Source organism: Doryrhamphus excisus, linkage group LG2 (assembly GCF_037039965.1).
Source record: "Doryrhamphus excisus strain RoL-2023G ecotype Guam linkage group LG2, RoL_Dexc_Guam_v1.1, whole genome shotgun sequence".
Taxonomy (NCBI): Eukaryota; Metazoa; Chordata; class Actinopteri; order Syngnathiformes; family Syngnathidae; genus Doryrhamphus; species Doryrhamphus excisus.
This window is the reverse complement of record NC_136358.1, coordinates 5,612,365-5,628,170: the sequence shown is the minus strand read 5'-3', so window position 1 is coordinate 5,628,170 and position 15,806 is coordinate 5,612,365. Positions and strand designations below refer to the sequence as shown.

The 15,806-nt window shown below is 45.9% G+C and overlaps 1 protein-coding gene across 3 annotated transcripts; it reads left to right on the top strand.

The window, feature by feature from the left end:
- The first annotated feature begins 485 nt into the window (after positions 1-485).
- Positions 486-15,196, top strand: znf219 (zinc finger protein 219). 3 transcript variants are annotated; one of them, XM_058067902.2, is made up of 5 exons: positions 486-543; positions 6,868-6,939; positions 8,196-10,218; positions 10,291-10,431; positions 11,927-15,196. In XM_058067902.2, the coding sequence occupies exons 3-5, from the start codon at positions 8,199-8,201 to the stop codon at positions 12,940-12,942; spliced, it is 3,177 nt and encodes a 1,058-aa protein (XP_057923885.2). In that variant the 5' UTR covers positions 486-543; positions 6,868-6,939; positions 8,196-8,198; the 3' UTR covers positions 12,943-15,196. The 3 variants fall into 3 exon arrangements, with proteins under 3 accessions (XP_057923885.2, XP_057923884.2, XP_057923883.2); XM_058067901.2 differs by lacking the exon at positions 486-543 and adding an exon at positions 1,612-1,759; XM_058067900.2 differs by lacking the exon at positions 486-543 and adding an exon at positions 1,612-1,759 and having other exon boundaries at positions 8,193-10,218.
- Positions 15,197-15,806: the final 610 nt, after the last annotated feature.

Genomic DNA, 15,806 nt, shown 5'->3' with positions numbered 1-15,806 from the left:
CATCCCCTCGCTCATGTCTGCAATCTCCCCTGCCCCTCTCTCCATCACTCTCCCCTCCTCACCCCTCATCTCCCTCCCTCGTGGCTGTTTTTGTTGTTTGTGTGTGTGTGTGTGCGTGTGTGTGTGTGTGTGTGTGTGTCTCATGCTCTCTCTGCATATTAATTGGTGCATTTCTACTGCGGCGGAGCAAACAATCAAAGCATCACAGGCGCCTGCCGATGCCATTATTGTGGCACACACACACACACTTATACATGTATAATATTCATATACTGTATGTACACACGAGTGCCTTTATAGACTCACACACACATCACTGCTGACATTGTCATAATGCACACACACACACACACACACACACACAAAGTGAGCACACAATGGCAGGCTCACAATGCCTGAGCCAGGAGATATGTTGTGTGTCAGCAGAGGAGTGTGTGTGTGTGTGTGTGTGTGTGTGTGTGTGTGTGTGCACTCCTGCAGCGGAAGGCACGTAGTACATGCTACACACACCTTCTCACCTCATGGCATGACAGCTCTACACAAGTAAGCCACATGTGCACAATTTAAATACTCTTTGACTGTACTTTTGTGCTGACATGTGTGTCTTTGTAAGTGTGTGTGCATGTGTGTGTGTGTGTGTTTGGGACCAAAAAAGTGGGAAGCTGGTGCAAGGAACCCGGACCCCCAACACGTATGCACAGGTTGCATTGTTTTCTAGGCCTCACTGAGTCTGGGTCAGTGTCAGGCCAGGTCGCAATATGAAAAGGTTCTGCAGATGTAACCTGATCATCGTATCTTGTCATTGGGATGACATTATGGGATGTTTGGGATTCAACCCAACATCGTCACACCCTGTCACTTTTTAACCTGTGTCTGCAGTGACTTGGTTAACAAACAAGCACAAATAAGAAAATAGTCACTAAAATGCACTGAGTGGTGAGTTATTGAGCAATCCTGAATATCAGACATGTTGAGAAGGGCGCCACCTGCTGTTCGGTTCAAATTGTCATCCACCTTTTGCTCCAATAAGATGGTGCATGAGTGCAGCGTGGATGTTGAATGAACTCCTGTGTGTGTGTGTGTGTGTGTGTGTGTGTGTGTGTGACCTTGAACAGTTCTTAGCCTGAGACTCCATAAACAAACAAAACAAGCAAAGTAGTCACTAAAATGCACTTAGCTAGAGTTATTGCTCAATTCCGGTTATTAAAAGTGGACCGGAAGGTTGCCACCTGCTGTTCGGCTCTAATAGTCATTCACGTTTTGGGACTTTTGGGTACATTTTGGGACCCCTCGGTTTACATTTTTAAATAACTTGCAACATTCCAGCAGGCGAGTTTTGCAACTGTGTGTGTGTCTGTTTCCGCTTCACCTCCATCTGTAGTGACAACGTGCTTTTTGTTCCTTCTCCTCCTCCATCCAAACTGTGTCAGCTGCCATTTTTGGGATGGGAACGTGGTTGGAGATGACGGTGTTGTAAAATGGTGCCCGTGCTGAGATCATAATTAACATTTCCAACCTACATCACCCCCCCCCAACCCCAAACCTACCCACCCACCCTCACCCTGCCTGCACACCGCCCCTGTACAAGAAGAAGAATGGAGAGAGAGAGAGAAAGAGAGAGAGAAAAAGGGAGGGGGGAGACGCCGTATGCTTGTATACAACCCTGATTTCCATTTTTTTCCCCAAGTCGTAATGTATTTAATTCAAGCGCAACGTAATCATGACGTGTCGTGTCATTAATCTCCTCGCCGCCTCGCGCGTAAGTACACCTCCAAGACTTTCTTCCAGCTCGCCTGCTTTTAAAAAACAAAAAACATTTATTCCAAAAAAATAACATTTTAACTGCGTGCACTTCTTTGACACTGTCGTGCACCACGCCGCTTTATTGTCTCCCATGTTTTTGTTTCTTTTTTGACGCTTTGGATTTTGTGCATGCATGCATGCGTGCGAAAGAAAGAGAGAAGAGAGAGAGAGAGAGAGTGGCACGCACACATGATGCACGTATGTAACTGGGACCACTTTGCGCGTGTGCGTGCGTGCGTGTGGCATGTATAACATGCTGCGAAACTAGTCACTTTTTTTTTTATTTTTCGAAGTCGAATTTTCTCTTCCGTAACTTTTTCAAACAAGTTTCACGGACATGCCACCCGACCGAACTGGAATCGAACCCACTGGGGCTCGAAGTGGAAGCCACAAAAAAAAATGTGGCGCTTTTAAAACTGCGCAGATTAGCGCCAATCAAAGCTTTTGTTGCCAGGAAAGGGCACACACACGCACGCACGTAATCCGATTGTTACGTTCTAGGTACGACAAAAAAAGGGGGGAAAAAGTGGCCGTGGGCAATGAGATCCACTTTTTTAAAACGCTGTGGACTCGTTTATGCGCCTTAAATGTGCATTTTCCTTGATGTGTAAAGTGTGCGTGTGTGTTTTGGGAAGAATGGCAGATTAGATCCACGACCCCCCCCCCCCCTCCCTTTCTTCCATAGCGAACATTTTAGGAACAAAATGGAGCAGCTGGGCTGACATGACACTTTTTTTTAGCCGCCGTTTGTACGCGATTGTTTGTGTTGTTGCTGTTGTGTTGTTGTGTTGTTGTGTGTACCGCTTAATGATGCTCATTTAGACGCGAGATGGCCGCGAGAGAGACTGAAAATGGTTGCACGTATTGACGCACATCAGGAAGCACATTCCTCTTGAGATAAAGCTGTCAGCTGACTTCATAGGATGTGTTCACGGTCCTTCATCGTTATGGTTATTTATACCACTCTGCTGCTCAGCCACTTTATTAGGGACATCTAAGCACGCTGTGGTGCCCCCCCCCCCCCGCCCCCATGCTGAGAGATGCTGATTATCAAGCAGCCGGCAGAGACTTAACAAGTCTGTCCATTCAGGCGGTACCTCCTCTTGGTCCTTTTGTGCTGGGGGGGGGGGGGGCACATGCACGCCATCCAGGTGGCTCTCACGGTGTTTGTGTGTGCATGTGTGTGCAGCACCAATCAGGCTTCTGATTGATATAATTGGGTCATTAGTGCGCTGGGGGAGAGGCACCTGCTCCTCCTGCATTGTGACATCCAGGATTACATAGCGCATTCAGGTCTTGAAGAGTGCTTCCAGTCCAGTCTAGACCCCCCACCACCACCCCTACCCTCTCTTATACCATGCACCCCTTTTTAGCCGAGTCCCCCCACCAGGTAAGATCTTCCTATGGTGGACCCTACACATATTTAGTGTGAGCATTCCCAAGCAACAGGTGGCGCTGGACGCCTAAAGCCACTAAAGCAGGGGTCTCAAACTCAATTTACCTGGGGGGCACTGGAGCTAGGGTCTGGGCAAGGCTGGGCTGCATCAGGTCCCCCCCCCCAAAAAAAACACATTAAAAACAGAAAAATATACAAACTTTTTCAGTGCTTTGGTTCTGATTTTCTACAAGAAAAGCTCTGATAAAACATTCCACTGTTCTCAAATATCTTCATTTTTATTTTTCTACACAAAATAAGATGAAAAATAAATAAACAAATCAAGAATAAAGAAAATCAATCAATCAGTAATAAATAAATATAATAATAATAAAATGCCAAATAATAAAAACTTAAGAAACCACATATAGTTGGTTGGTAGACAAATTATTTTTTTCAGATTAAAATGAACAAAGCATTATTAGAGCCCTGTAGACATGACAAAACACGACTATAGTCACATTTATACTCTTTTTATTTACAACATATTGCGCAACTGCAGGGTCTTGAGACACATGCTAACTTGCAAACTAGAGAGCTAGCGACCTAAACGGTAGCCTTCAAGTTATTTCCTTTAAACTTAAATAGCCAAAAACTTACCACTTCCACACGGAGAGGGAGGATAACTATTAACAGTTATTTAACCTTTAACATGAACATTAATAAAATGTAATAATTTTTTCTGGGTACATGATACCATACAGCATCCATATCAAACTTGCGCGGGCCGCACTAACATTAAACTTTCATATCAAGGCGGGGGCCTCAAACTAGTGTCCTGCGGGCCACATTATTGTATTTGAGACCCCTGCACTAAAGCCTATGAAGAAAGTCATTTGAGGAAAAGGCACAAAAACAACAAAAGGCAGAATGAACTGAATATGATATTCAGGTATTTGGGATTTCCTCAGACAACACTTTGAGGAACACATTTCAGCATTTTTAGTCACTTAGGAGTCCAATCATGAACCCAAGTTGGTACATTTTGTAGTAGCCTGGACCCGAGGGAACCACAAATTGACTGTCTTATGGTTGCTCCTTCTGCATGGATGTCCTGACTCATGTGTTGGCTCACATGGATGGTGCTGGGATACATTGTGAATGAGGCCGTTAAGGAAAGGAAGTCTCCTCACAGCTAGGAGACGAGGGTTCAATTCCACCCTCGGCCATCTCTGTGTGGAGTTTGCATGTTCTCCCTGTGCATGCGTGGGTTTTCTCCGGGTACTCCGGTTTCCTGCCACATTCCAAAAACATGCTAGGTTAATTGGCGACTCCAAATTGTCCATAGGTATGAATGTGAGTGTGAATGGTTGTTTGTCTATATGTGCCCTGTGATTGGCTGGCGACCAGTCCAGGGTGTACCCCCGCCTCTCGCCCGAAGACAGCTGGGATAGGCTCCAGCGCCCCCGTGACCCTCGTGAGGCTAAGCGGTAGAAAATGAATGAATCAATGGTGACACTAAGTACCAGAAGCCTCTTTCACACAGAAATTAGAGCCAAAACAAAAAAAATCTGCATTTATTCACCTGTGTATTTCACATAAAACCCACTAAATGGGGATATTGCCGCACCAGTGTGACACTTACATTGATTCCACAGAGGCAGGATGATGTCAGAAGGGCATGCATGGCAAAAAGCTATTAAGGCTTTCATAAGTAGTGTGAAAGGGACTGCAGCCATAACAGAGGCGGGACGGCGCCCAATACATTCACTATCCCTTGTTACAGCTCTGATGCACCACTTTTGCGGGATCTCTGAGTGAAAGACTTAAATATCCCCACTCAGTCCTCGCTCTGGTTGTCTAAACCGACCATCAACACAAGCAATGGCTGCCTAGAACACACACACACACACACACACTGAGCGTCCACACCCTGTCATGTACAAATAGTGTGTGTAATGTGGAGACATGTACTGACATGCACTTTATGATAAACTTTGGATAGTTACACAATGACACCACACACACAAATGCTTGCCTTAACATATTAGATAGTTTTTTTTTTCATCTAAATTTGAAATGACTTCCTACAATACTAAGAAAACTAAAACGGGGTGTCCAAACTGCAGCCCATGGGACATACACAGCCTCTCAGTGCGTTTGACGTGGCCCAAGTAAAGCCCAAATGTCATTTGCTGTCATGCATTATTCACAAGGAATGTGGAAAAAGTGCACCACAACTCATCCCATGTGAGTGAGGGTACACAAGGAATTCCATAAGGCCTAAACTAGCCTAAAGGAATCCAGGGTGCACCCTTTCCTGAACTGTAAAGGGTGAGCCTAACACCCCAGGGAGAAGAGGCATAAAGGTATAATTTTAGTACAAGGTGTACATGTACATGTTAGAACTACACTGGACCTCATAATGTCACATGACCTCAGGTGTGTGGAAGGATCCAATGCCATGACGACAGGTTTTGTCATGGCAGAACAAAGCCGGGCTGTGGTGATATTGGTATGATAATGCTACGGATACAGTACATTTAGCTAGTGTGTGTGTGTGTGTGTGTGTGTGTGTGTGTGTGTGTGTGTGTGTGTGTGTGTGTGTGTGTGTGTGTGTGTGTGTGAGAAGCACATACGCATGCATACACAAGAACAGTGTTGGCGCCGGCATATTCACACAGCGCTCCTGACCGTGTTCTTTTCACCCAGGCCGGGTTTGTAACAGCGCCGCATGTTTTCTTTCTTTTCTCTCGCCCCTTTTTTTGTTTTTTTTTCTTTTTTTGCTCCTCGCCATGTTGGCAGGCTCCAATCTACCAGCTGATATCAGCATTCCCTGGCACGCCGCCAACCGGCAGCACTGCAGGACGGGAGGCAGGGGGTGGTGGAGGGGGGGTAGTGGTGGTGGTATCAGGGAGGGAGGTGTGTGTGGGGGGGGGGTTAAGAGGGGCTGGAGCGAGAATGAAAGAAAATTAGTGAATAATAGACAGAGGGATGGAGCGAGAGGGGGATGGGAGAAAGACAGACGGGAGAGAAAGAACAATAATAGTGGATTAAGGAGTGTGTGTGTGTGTGTGTGTGTGTGTGTGTGTGTGATGGATGTGGAGTGATATCCCTGTGAGTCATAGCTGAGCTAAAATGTCAACTGGCTGCGCAACCATCTCTTTGTCATGCACACACACACACACACACACACCTGAACTACGCAAATCTTCGACGACCATTTACGACCTTTTGTCTCGCCGCGCTCCTCCATCTTGACGACAATGATGTTGATGCTGATGATGATTTAGTCAACGTGACGAGAGCAACGATGCAACAAACACACAAGTGCCTTTTAATTGATTTGTGTACAGTGTGGGCCTCAAAGGCACCACACCCACTCTTTGTGTTACTGTTACTGTTAATGCTGTGTGTGTGTGTGTGTGTGTGTATATGTGTGTGATTGAAGCTTAAAGCATGAGCACACAGGAAGGGCGTGCTTTGAAGCCCATCCTGTTTGGGACAGTGCATGTCCTGACCTAACACACAACACACACACACACACACACACACACACACACACACAAACTTGCTAACAGAACAGGTGCACACCTGTTACAATCCCATAAAGTACGTTACTGCGTTATCATCCATGTTCATGTTTAAGTCTTCAGTTGTTTTGACTTTTTGTTTGACTTCCTCTGCAGGGGATTGAAGGAGGAGTCAGGCCGCCCCCAGTCAAGACACTGGATAATGGCATAACAGCACACACACTGCTGGTAATTCCTTCACAGCATATCCTCTGTGCTATCAGTCATGTGACATAATTAGGACAGCCCATAGGGTAGATGACACTGGAAACACCTGGAAACTATATGTGACGATTTTTTCAGGTTTTTTTTCATGTGATGCAGATATCTTCAAAGTTGTATAAATATTAAACAAATAGTCTATGACTATTTATGACAAATAGTCCTAGACCAGGGGTCTCAAACTCAATTTACCTGGGGGCCACTGGAGCTCGGGTCTGGGTGAGACTGGGCCGCATCAAGTTAAAAAACTAAAAAAAAAATAAAAATATATATTTATATAAAAATAAAAATATAATAAAAATATTAATAAACATTAATTATATTAAATATTAATAAATATATATATAATATAATAGTCTTCAATGCTTCTGCTATACCCTCCACTTTTTCAGTGCCTTGGTTCTTTGCAAAAGCTCTGTTAAATTATTAAATAAATGTTTAATGTTAATTTTTATTTTTTGACACAAAATAAGATGGAAAAATAAATAAGCAAATCAAAAAACAAATGAACAAATTAATTTGTATTTAGTATTAAATTATTAAATAAATGTTGAATGTAAATTTTTATTTTTTGACACAAAATAAGATGGAAAAATAAATAAGCAAATCAAAAAAAAAATGAACAAATTATTTTTTATTTATTATTAAATTATTAAATAAATGTTTAATGTTAATTTTTAGTTTTCAACACAAAATAAGATGGAAAAATAAATAAGCAAATCAAAAAACAAATTAAACAAATTAAACTTTCACCTCAAACGAGCGCCGTGAGTTTGAGACCCCTGTCCTAGACTATTCGTGTAGGTGGCGAGTAAAGGCTGATTGTGATTATGGACAATTAGGTGCTAAGATGTTTTGCTTGATGACAGCCGTGTTTTTCAACCGACCTTGCCTCAAACTTTACACTCTTGTGCTTGTCAATCACCTAAAGGTGTGTTCCAAATTTGGTGCTGATTCAGTTATGTTACAGTTAGTTGTTTGGTTGAGGGCATTGATCCGTGTCAGCACTTTTGAGTCAATCCGGTTTGGTTTATTTGTTTATTTGTCAATACAGTAAGGGTGCACATATTTGCACCCTTTTACGTGCAGCAGTTCAGGAGTAGAAGAGTTAGCGAAAACCTCCAGTAATCTTTTTACATCTGTGTTTCCAGCTGTTGTCTTTTAGCTCACTTTGTGTGTGTGTGTGTGTGTGTGTGTGTGTGTGTGTGTCTGTGTACAAGCAGAGGATGGATTCGCCACCCGAGTGTGTCTTGTCCCTTTCCTGTGAGCAACCCCCTTCCTCTCCCACACAAGAACCCAGCCCTCAGGTTCTCGAAAGCCCGCAACCGTCACCTCAGAGCCCAGACACGGTGCCATACTCTCCTCTCTCCATGTCGGCCCTTCCTGAGGAGGATCACCATGATGACGATGAGTCAGAAGAACAGGATGGCGATGCTCCTCCATCACCCACCCCAGCCGTGGCATTATTTCCAGGCGGCGAAGCGGGACGCAGTCCGCGTTTGGACTCATCTCAGCCAGACATGCCATCGGCACCACTGCTTGGTTTTGGAGCCCTGGAGCTAGCCTTGTCTTCAGGCCAGAGCGGAACCTGCAACGACGAGCTAGATCTTCAGCTCTTCCAGAAGGACGCTATTACCAGGACGGCACCCGGAGCGGGAGGGGCGTCATCCGTACCTTCGCTCAAGTTCCCTTGTCATGTTTGTGGGAAGCGATTCCGTTTTCAAAGCATTTTATCCCTTCATGCCCGAGCCCACAGCCTGGACTGGCACCGCCGAGCTTCACCGCATTATGGCAGCGTGCTCCCCTCAGCGCCTCTGAAGCAGCACCTCAAGGTCCAACAGAGCAAAAAAAACATGATCCAGAACCACAGAAGAGACTCCAGCCAGTGCATGCTGTCCGGGAATGTCATCCACCAGCTGGCAGAGGAAGAGGATGTTGACGGTGAGGTCAAAGCCTTGGAAGAAGACCTTCAATTCGAACAGAACCAACACTTCATGCTAGATGACAGCACAGACCCTCCGTCTGGGACCACATCAACTCCAGCGGCGCCTGCGTTCCGTTGCCATGCCTGCAAAGGGAAATTCAGGACAGCTTCGGAGTTGACGCGCCATGTGAGGATTCTCCACAATCCTTACAAATGTACACTGTGTCCTTTCTCCGCCAGCCAGGAAGCCTCCCTGGCATCCCACCTGCAGGAGTGCCACCCCTCCCCCGAAGGCCCTGCTCTGCCACAACCCCTTTCCAACGCCAGGCCCATGAGTGCGCCTGCTGAGATTCCATCAACCCAAACCTCGTCCTCAACTCAGGTGGCATCACCTGCCAAAGCGTCAGGATCCTCCTCCTCCTTGCCGGCATTCCGTTGCGACACTTGTGGACAGAGGTTCACCCAGTCTTGGTTCCTTAAGGGACACATGCGGAAACACAAGGACTCCTTGGATCATAAGTGCCAGGTTTGTGGGCGTGGCTTCAAGGAGCCATGGTTCCTGAAGAACCACATGAAAGTACACCTCAACAAGCTCGGTCTCAAAGCCGGCTTGGGAAGCATTGACCAGCAAGCTAAAGGCTCTGCCAGTAATCCGTCCCTGAACGCCCTCTACTCCAGCCTCCTTCTGGCTCAGCAAGGGGGTCCTAGGGTGGGCCAAGGAAGACCAGATAAGGAGAGCGGAGGCAGAATGGGGAAGTCAGCCATTTTAGGATACCTTGGCCTTCCTGGTGATGGCAGTGGGGCCAGCTGCATGGAGAGGCTCCAAGCTGTCGCCCAAGTGGCCGAGATGGGTAACAGTATCGGCGGTATGAGCTCAGAAGGACGAGAAACCGCAGGAAATCGAGGTACTAGTGATGCGACAGTATCCGAAGGAGGAGAGCAGACTGCCTGGTGGCAACTTGTGGCTCGGAGCCTCGCCGTGGCTCAGCGAGTCAATCCGAGAAACAAATCAGTACCAGCGGAGAGTGACCCAGTCAGAACCTACGCCGACACCATGGATCCTTCTGGAGGAGCAGACGGCTCATGGGAATGCCCTGACTGCGGAAAGATTTTCCACAGCCTCCAGCAGGTGGTCGTTCATGCTCGTGTTCATGCTCAGAAAGCCCAGCGAGAAGTTGAGGTGCAGGGCGGTGGCATCTCCAGAGGTAGAGGAGGCCCTGCTGAAGTCCGGCAGGATCCTTTGCTTCTCAGCAGTGGAGACCGGAGACAGGAATCTAAAGGCGCATCCGTGGGGTTTCCCACTGTCTTACCAAGCTTCAAAGGTGCAAACTTCTCTCTTGACTTTGGTTTCCTGTTAGGAAGTTTTGATTTTGATTTCATGACTGATTTCACAGGAGAAAACGGCGTGACAGCTTCCCTCACATCGCTTCCCACCAGGGAGCGTGTGCGGGGCCGAGGGATTAAAGATTGCCCCTACTGCGGTAAAGCCTTCCGCTCATCCCATCACCTCAAAGTGCACCTGAGAGTTCACACAGGTAAGGAGCCTGCTGCCGGATGAATAAAGTGTAGTCATCATCTCTTTGAGAGTCACGTTCTATTTTACCTTCACCCCAGAGAGCCAGCCAGCACTAATCATAGCTCTGCTGCTTAGCGGCTCTTGATTCTGTCTTTAAAAAAAAAAAAAAAGCTAACTTTTCAAATCTAATAAGGCTTTGATTGACTGTTAGACATTGGTTATTGGTTATTATTATTATCAGTCTTCCTGTACAGTGTACTTATACACGAAGCTGTTTCTAAAATGTTGCTTAAATAGGAATACAGGTCGATATTTTGACTCAATCTGACCTCATTACTACATGGCATACTTTCTAATACTACATTCATGTTGCACTGTCATGGATTTATACATATTCATATGACCTTATTGCGGCACGGTGGTCTAGTGGTTAGCGTGCAGACCTCACAGCTAGGAGACCAGGGTTCAATTCCACCCTCGGCCATCTCTGTGTGGAGTTTGCATGTTCTGCATGGGTTTTCTCCGGGTACTCCGGTTTTCTCCCACATTCCAAAAACATGCTAGGTTAATTGGCGACTCCAAATTGTTCATAGGTATGAATGTGAGTGTGAATGGTTGTTTGTCCATATGTGCCCTGTGAAGAAAATGAATGAATGTGAAAGTGTTGGGCTGCACGGCGTTCGAGTGGTTACCACGCAGACCTCATAGCTAGGAGACCAGGGTTCAATTCCACCCTCGGCCATCTCTGTGTGGAGTTTGCATGTTCTCCCTGTGCATGCATGGGTTTTCTCCGGGTACTCCGGTTTCCTCCCACATTCCAAAAAAAAACATGCTAGGTTAATTGGCGACTCCAAATTATCCATAGGTATGAATGTGAGTGTGAATGGTTGTTTGTCTATATGTGCCCTGTGATTGGCTGGCGACCAGTCCAGGGTGTACGCCGCCTCTCGCCCAAAGACAGCTGGGATAGGCTCCAGCACCCCCGCGACCCTCGTGAGGAAAAAGCGGTAGAAAATGAATGAATGAATGAATGACCTTATCAGTGTGATTCTCTCATTTGTGTCACATGTCATTTTTTTAAAAATCAAAAATGATTGCCCTTCAGTGTTCCATTTCCGTTGATGTTTCCACTCATGTGACCTAGGAGACCTGTTACACTGCAATAATGGCGTTGAGTGATTAGTGCTGGGCTCTCATTTAAGTGACTGCCCTCTTTCAGAAAATCATTAGCCTCTTTGTACTATTCTAATTCAGTCAAAATTTAAGTTGCTCGCACTTCATCAGCTCTCACAAGGCTTCCTTTTGTTCAAACATTTTGTTTTGTTCTTGGGAATTTCATCGTTGACACGTTTTAGGCTCTTGTTATTAAATCTGATGTAACACTGCCCTCTGCCTGGCAAGAGTGGTACTGCATGAGTTGGATCTCATTCAAATCCAATTTACAGTACATTTCATGCTATAGCATTTAGCACTTTTTTTTAAAGTAAAACTATTCCTTTTGTTGTTTTGCCAAGGTGAGAGACCCTACAAATGCCCCCACTGCGACTACGCTGGTACCCAGTCTGGCTCGCTCAAGTACCACCTTCAGCGGCACCACAGAGAGCAGCGCAGCATGTCAGCAGGTTCCTCCAGTTCCTCTGCCGCCGTCAATGGTCTGACCTCCGCTAAGCAGCGCCGCTCTCACCTCAATCACAGCCCCTCTGGCCGGGCCTCGGCAGACAGCCCCACCTCAAGACCCAGTCAGCAGTCTTGGCTTCTTGGTGTTCCGGACCATCAGGATCACCGCAAGGCTTTGGCAGCGCTGAGGGAAGTCGATCTTGAGACGCAGTACCGCTATCTGTCAGGAGTGATGGGTGCGCTTTACCAAGGTGGTATGGAAGGCGCTTGGGTCAGGGAGTCGACCCCTCCAAAAGCGACGAAGGTATCCCGCAGGAAGCCCCTTACAACGAACCGCATGGTGCAACCATCCGGCGAAAAACAAGCGCCTTCAAGTCAAGGCGGCTTTGAACCTCTCGATTTGTCCCGCCGTCCCTCACCAGGTCTCGGAGGGGTGGAAGAGGAGGGAGTCTTTCAAGAAGAAGGCGCCGGCGACCTTGTCACACTGAACCAATGTTCTGACTGTCCATTTCGGACGTCCTCCACTGAGCTCATGAGCATGCACCTGCAGGTCAACCACACCAGTAAGTCCAGACACAAGAGAGGCTCAGTGTCCTCCTTCGACGATGATAGCGCCCCCAAGGCTGCTAAATCCCGTCACATTCCCTCTGAGATCGACTCCGTTGGGATTTGGAGGCACGGGGAGGGATCCTCAACTCAAACCAGGACCGCCAACGGTCTCCCTCCTAATGATGATGGTGATGATAATTGCCAAGAGTCCAACTGGACTTCGATACCCCGCGACAGTCTGATCCTCCAAGATGAAGATCAGGAGGAAGACGAACAAGGTAGCAGTCTGGAAAATTCACCAAGACAGGAACAGGATTCTTCACCGACTTTGACAGCACCCGGTAGGAACGTCCTCACAGATTAAAACCCAAACCCCCAAACGTTGGAGAACACTGTGGTCCTGACAGGTTGGGCCTACAAACAAGCAAGCATGGACATCTTTTTCTACTTTTTTTTTTTTTTCAGCCTCCAAACATCTAAGACGGTGTTCAATTTGATAAACTAGTCCTCCATCATTCCAGGATCGGTTCCTCCACGACAGATGGACCGCAAATCCCGACCCAAACAGTTTCAAGGTCAAGGTCAAGGTCAAGGTCCTGGTCCGAGTCGAGCAAAGCTATCGAACTGAAAGCGTGATTTGACTCTGCCTTCTTGTCTGAAATGTGAGCTTTATAGAAAAAGTATACTAAAGTAGTGTTTTTGTCTGTTTTTTAAGTTAGTGCCTGTTTTAAGGCTGGGGTAGGGGGTCACTCGTTTGACCTTGAAACAAAAACCCCGGTATGCTTGGCATTACAGTGCACTTGTGGCTCTAGTTCCGTTCTGTAAAAGTGATGCCGATCGTGTCACATCGATGTAGACGGATGAAACAGGAGTGAGGTTTTGGACGTGGAGCGAAAGCTAAAGACACAATCAAGTGTAAGATGCTCTTCTTTGTCGGTAGGAGCAACTGATTAAAAACACTAACAATTAAGGCTTAGATATCCCAGTAGAACATGTAGCTTTTATCACAAAATAAAAAATAAAAAAAATCTCATTCCTTAAGAGGCTTAGATATTATTTTGATGTGAGCTAAGACTAGTTGTAATGTCCATAAGGAGCACTGTGCAAGTTCCCAAAGTACCGTACATGCTCTAATTATTGTCGTTTATTTACCTGAACCATCAACTGGAAACGTAGCATATTGACAAGCATATTGCACAACACAGCAGCAATAGAAGCAATTTGTTAATAGCAGTTAAGAGAACACTGCTCAGCAAGCAATAACAGCAACGATGAGATCAACTGTAACGTAACACCGACCCACCGACAGGTGATTTTGCAACATTTTAAAGCGCTTTCAAACGCCAAGGTTTCTTTGCTATTTGCATTTGCAGACCATAACAAAGGACTCTAATAGACTTGATTGAATTAGAGGCATTAATTGGAGCATATACGGTCATAGTTCCTATTTTATCATTAGACCAAATCCTTTCTATTCTTGTTTTTTGTTCATGATGGACATTGTGGCTTTTGAACGCCGTGCTTTGCAGTAGCCGCACCACCTCATCCAAATGTGTCGTTCCAGCCCTTGTGAACTGATTGTAAAAGAGAGTTCACGTACAGTACGTGCTTTTTTTTTTTTTTTCTTGTTTTGTTTCCGTGGGAATGTAAGGCCGCATCTGTTGAGTCTCCTCAGCAACGAGTTTCAAAGCCACCGTGCCTTCTTGTTTCAAGCACTTCCTGGTGTTTTTTGTATAACTCACCAAAAGCCGATAGCGACACGCTTTTCTTCCTATCTGTCTTTACCGCCGCCCTCCCCCCTTAAGTCCACACCTTAAACGGGGTCTCAAGGCCCGACATGGATTGACCAAAGCCCGAGTCTAAGACTAATGGGTGTATTTAATCTCTTAAATTGCCAAAATATGTCCAACGTGACACTAAAGCTCAATGAAGACTAATAATCCCTTCTTCCCTCTTGCTCTTCCTTTGTGTTCCTGATTGTCTGTAAACTGAAGGTGACGTATCTGCTACTGAGGCCTTTATTATTATCAGAGATCCATCTGTGTGTGTGTGCGTGTATGTATGTGTGTGTGTATGTGTGTGCTCTCCTTGATGATAATTATTGTTTCAGTGTCGAAAAAGAAAGCAAAAAGAAAACATAAAAGAAATGTCTTGTTGAATGTTGTACAGATAGCGCTTAGAGGTGTCATTCGTCATGTTGTTTTACTTTCATATGAGAGCACAAACCCGAGCGCTGGTCCTCTTGGCTCCTCCCACTAAATTAAGCCTGCCGATCGCCCCCCCCCCCAACACCCAAGAGCACAATTCTACACAAAAATGTTTTGAATGTATGTGAAATGCACTGTGCCTCAGCTGCATGGTCCCAAATTTTTAATCCGAATTAGACACCATGAATATTTGTTGCACCTTATCTCCTCTGACTGTCAATCAATCAATCAATCAATCAGGGTGTGGCAGCATTGGAGAGACGAATGGACCATGCCAGGTTTGGGCTCTTGTGTAGTTGACTGCCATTGCAGTGAGGGACAAAGTGATCTAACATAGTAGTGACTAATATGAATTTGTGGACAGATGAAAAAAAAAAAGAACACATTAGAAATAAACATAAATATTACATAAACTGGTGTCAGTTTTTTTTCCTAAACAAACAAAATTCAGTTGTGATGAAAATGTTTTTGTGTTACATGTGAAAGTGTTGGGCTGCACGGTGGTCGAGTGGTTAGCGCAGACCTCACGGCTGGGAGACCAGGGTTCAATTCCACCCTCGGCCATGGTTTTCTCCAGGTACTCCGGTTTCCTCCCACATTCCAAAAACATGCTAGGTTAATTGGTGACTCCAAATTGTCCATAGGTATGAATGTGTGAATGGTTGTTTGTCTATATGTGCCCTGTGATTGGCTGGCCACCAGTCCGGGGTGTACCCCTGGGATAGGCTCCAGCACCCCCCGCAACCCTCTTAAGGATAAGCGGTAGAAAATGAATGAATTGTGAAAGTGTTGTCTTTTCAGGGGAGATGTTGGTAAGATGGCGGCCTCTTGTGGTTGTAAGTGAAAGTGCAATTTCACCTCATTTAGCAACACTCATTTTGTGCTCGACTCTTCTTGACAGCGCTGTCTATCATGATTAGGGACTGCAATTGAGTCGTGAGCGTTGGAACGTAGTATATCCCGCCTTCTTCTCTCTATGCCACGACTGCTAATTGCCAATTGCGGGGATTGATACTGTGGT

What these genes read in the sequence shown, in the direction of transcription:
- znf219 (XM_058067900.2), top strand. Translation starts at nt 1,721, where the DNA reads ATGACGTGTCGTGTCATTAATCTCCTCGCCGCCTCGCGC. An exon ending in TGTCTTACCAAGCTTCAAAG is followed by an intron (nt 10,219 to 10,290) that starts GTGCAAACTTCT and finishes CTGATTTCACAG; the next exon opens with GAGAAAACGGCGTGACAGCT. An exon ending in GCACCTGAGAGTTCACACAG is followed by an intron (nt 10,432 to 11,926) that starts GTAAGGAGCCTG and finishes TGTTTTGCCAAG; the next exon opens with GTGAGAGACCCTACAAATGC.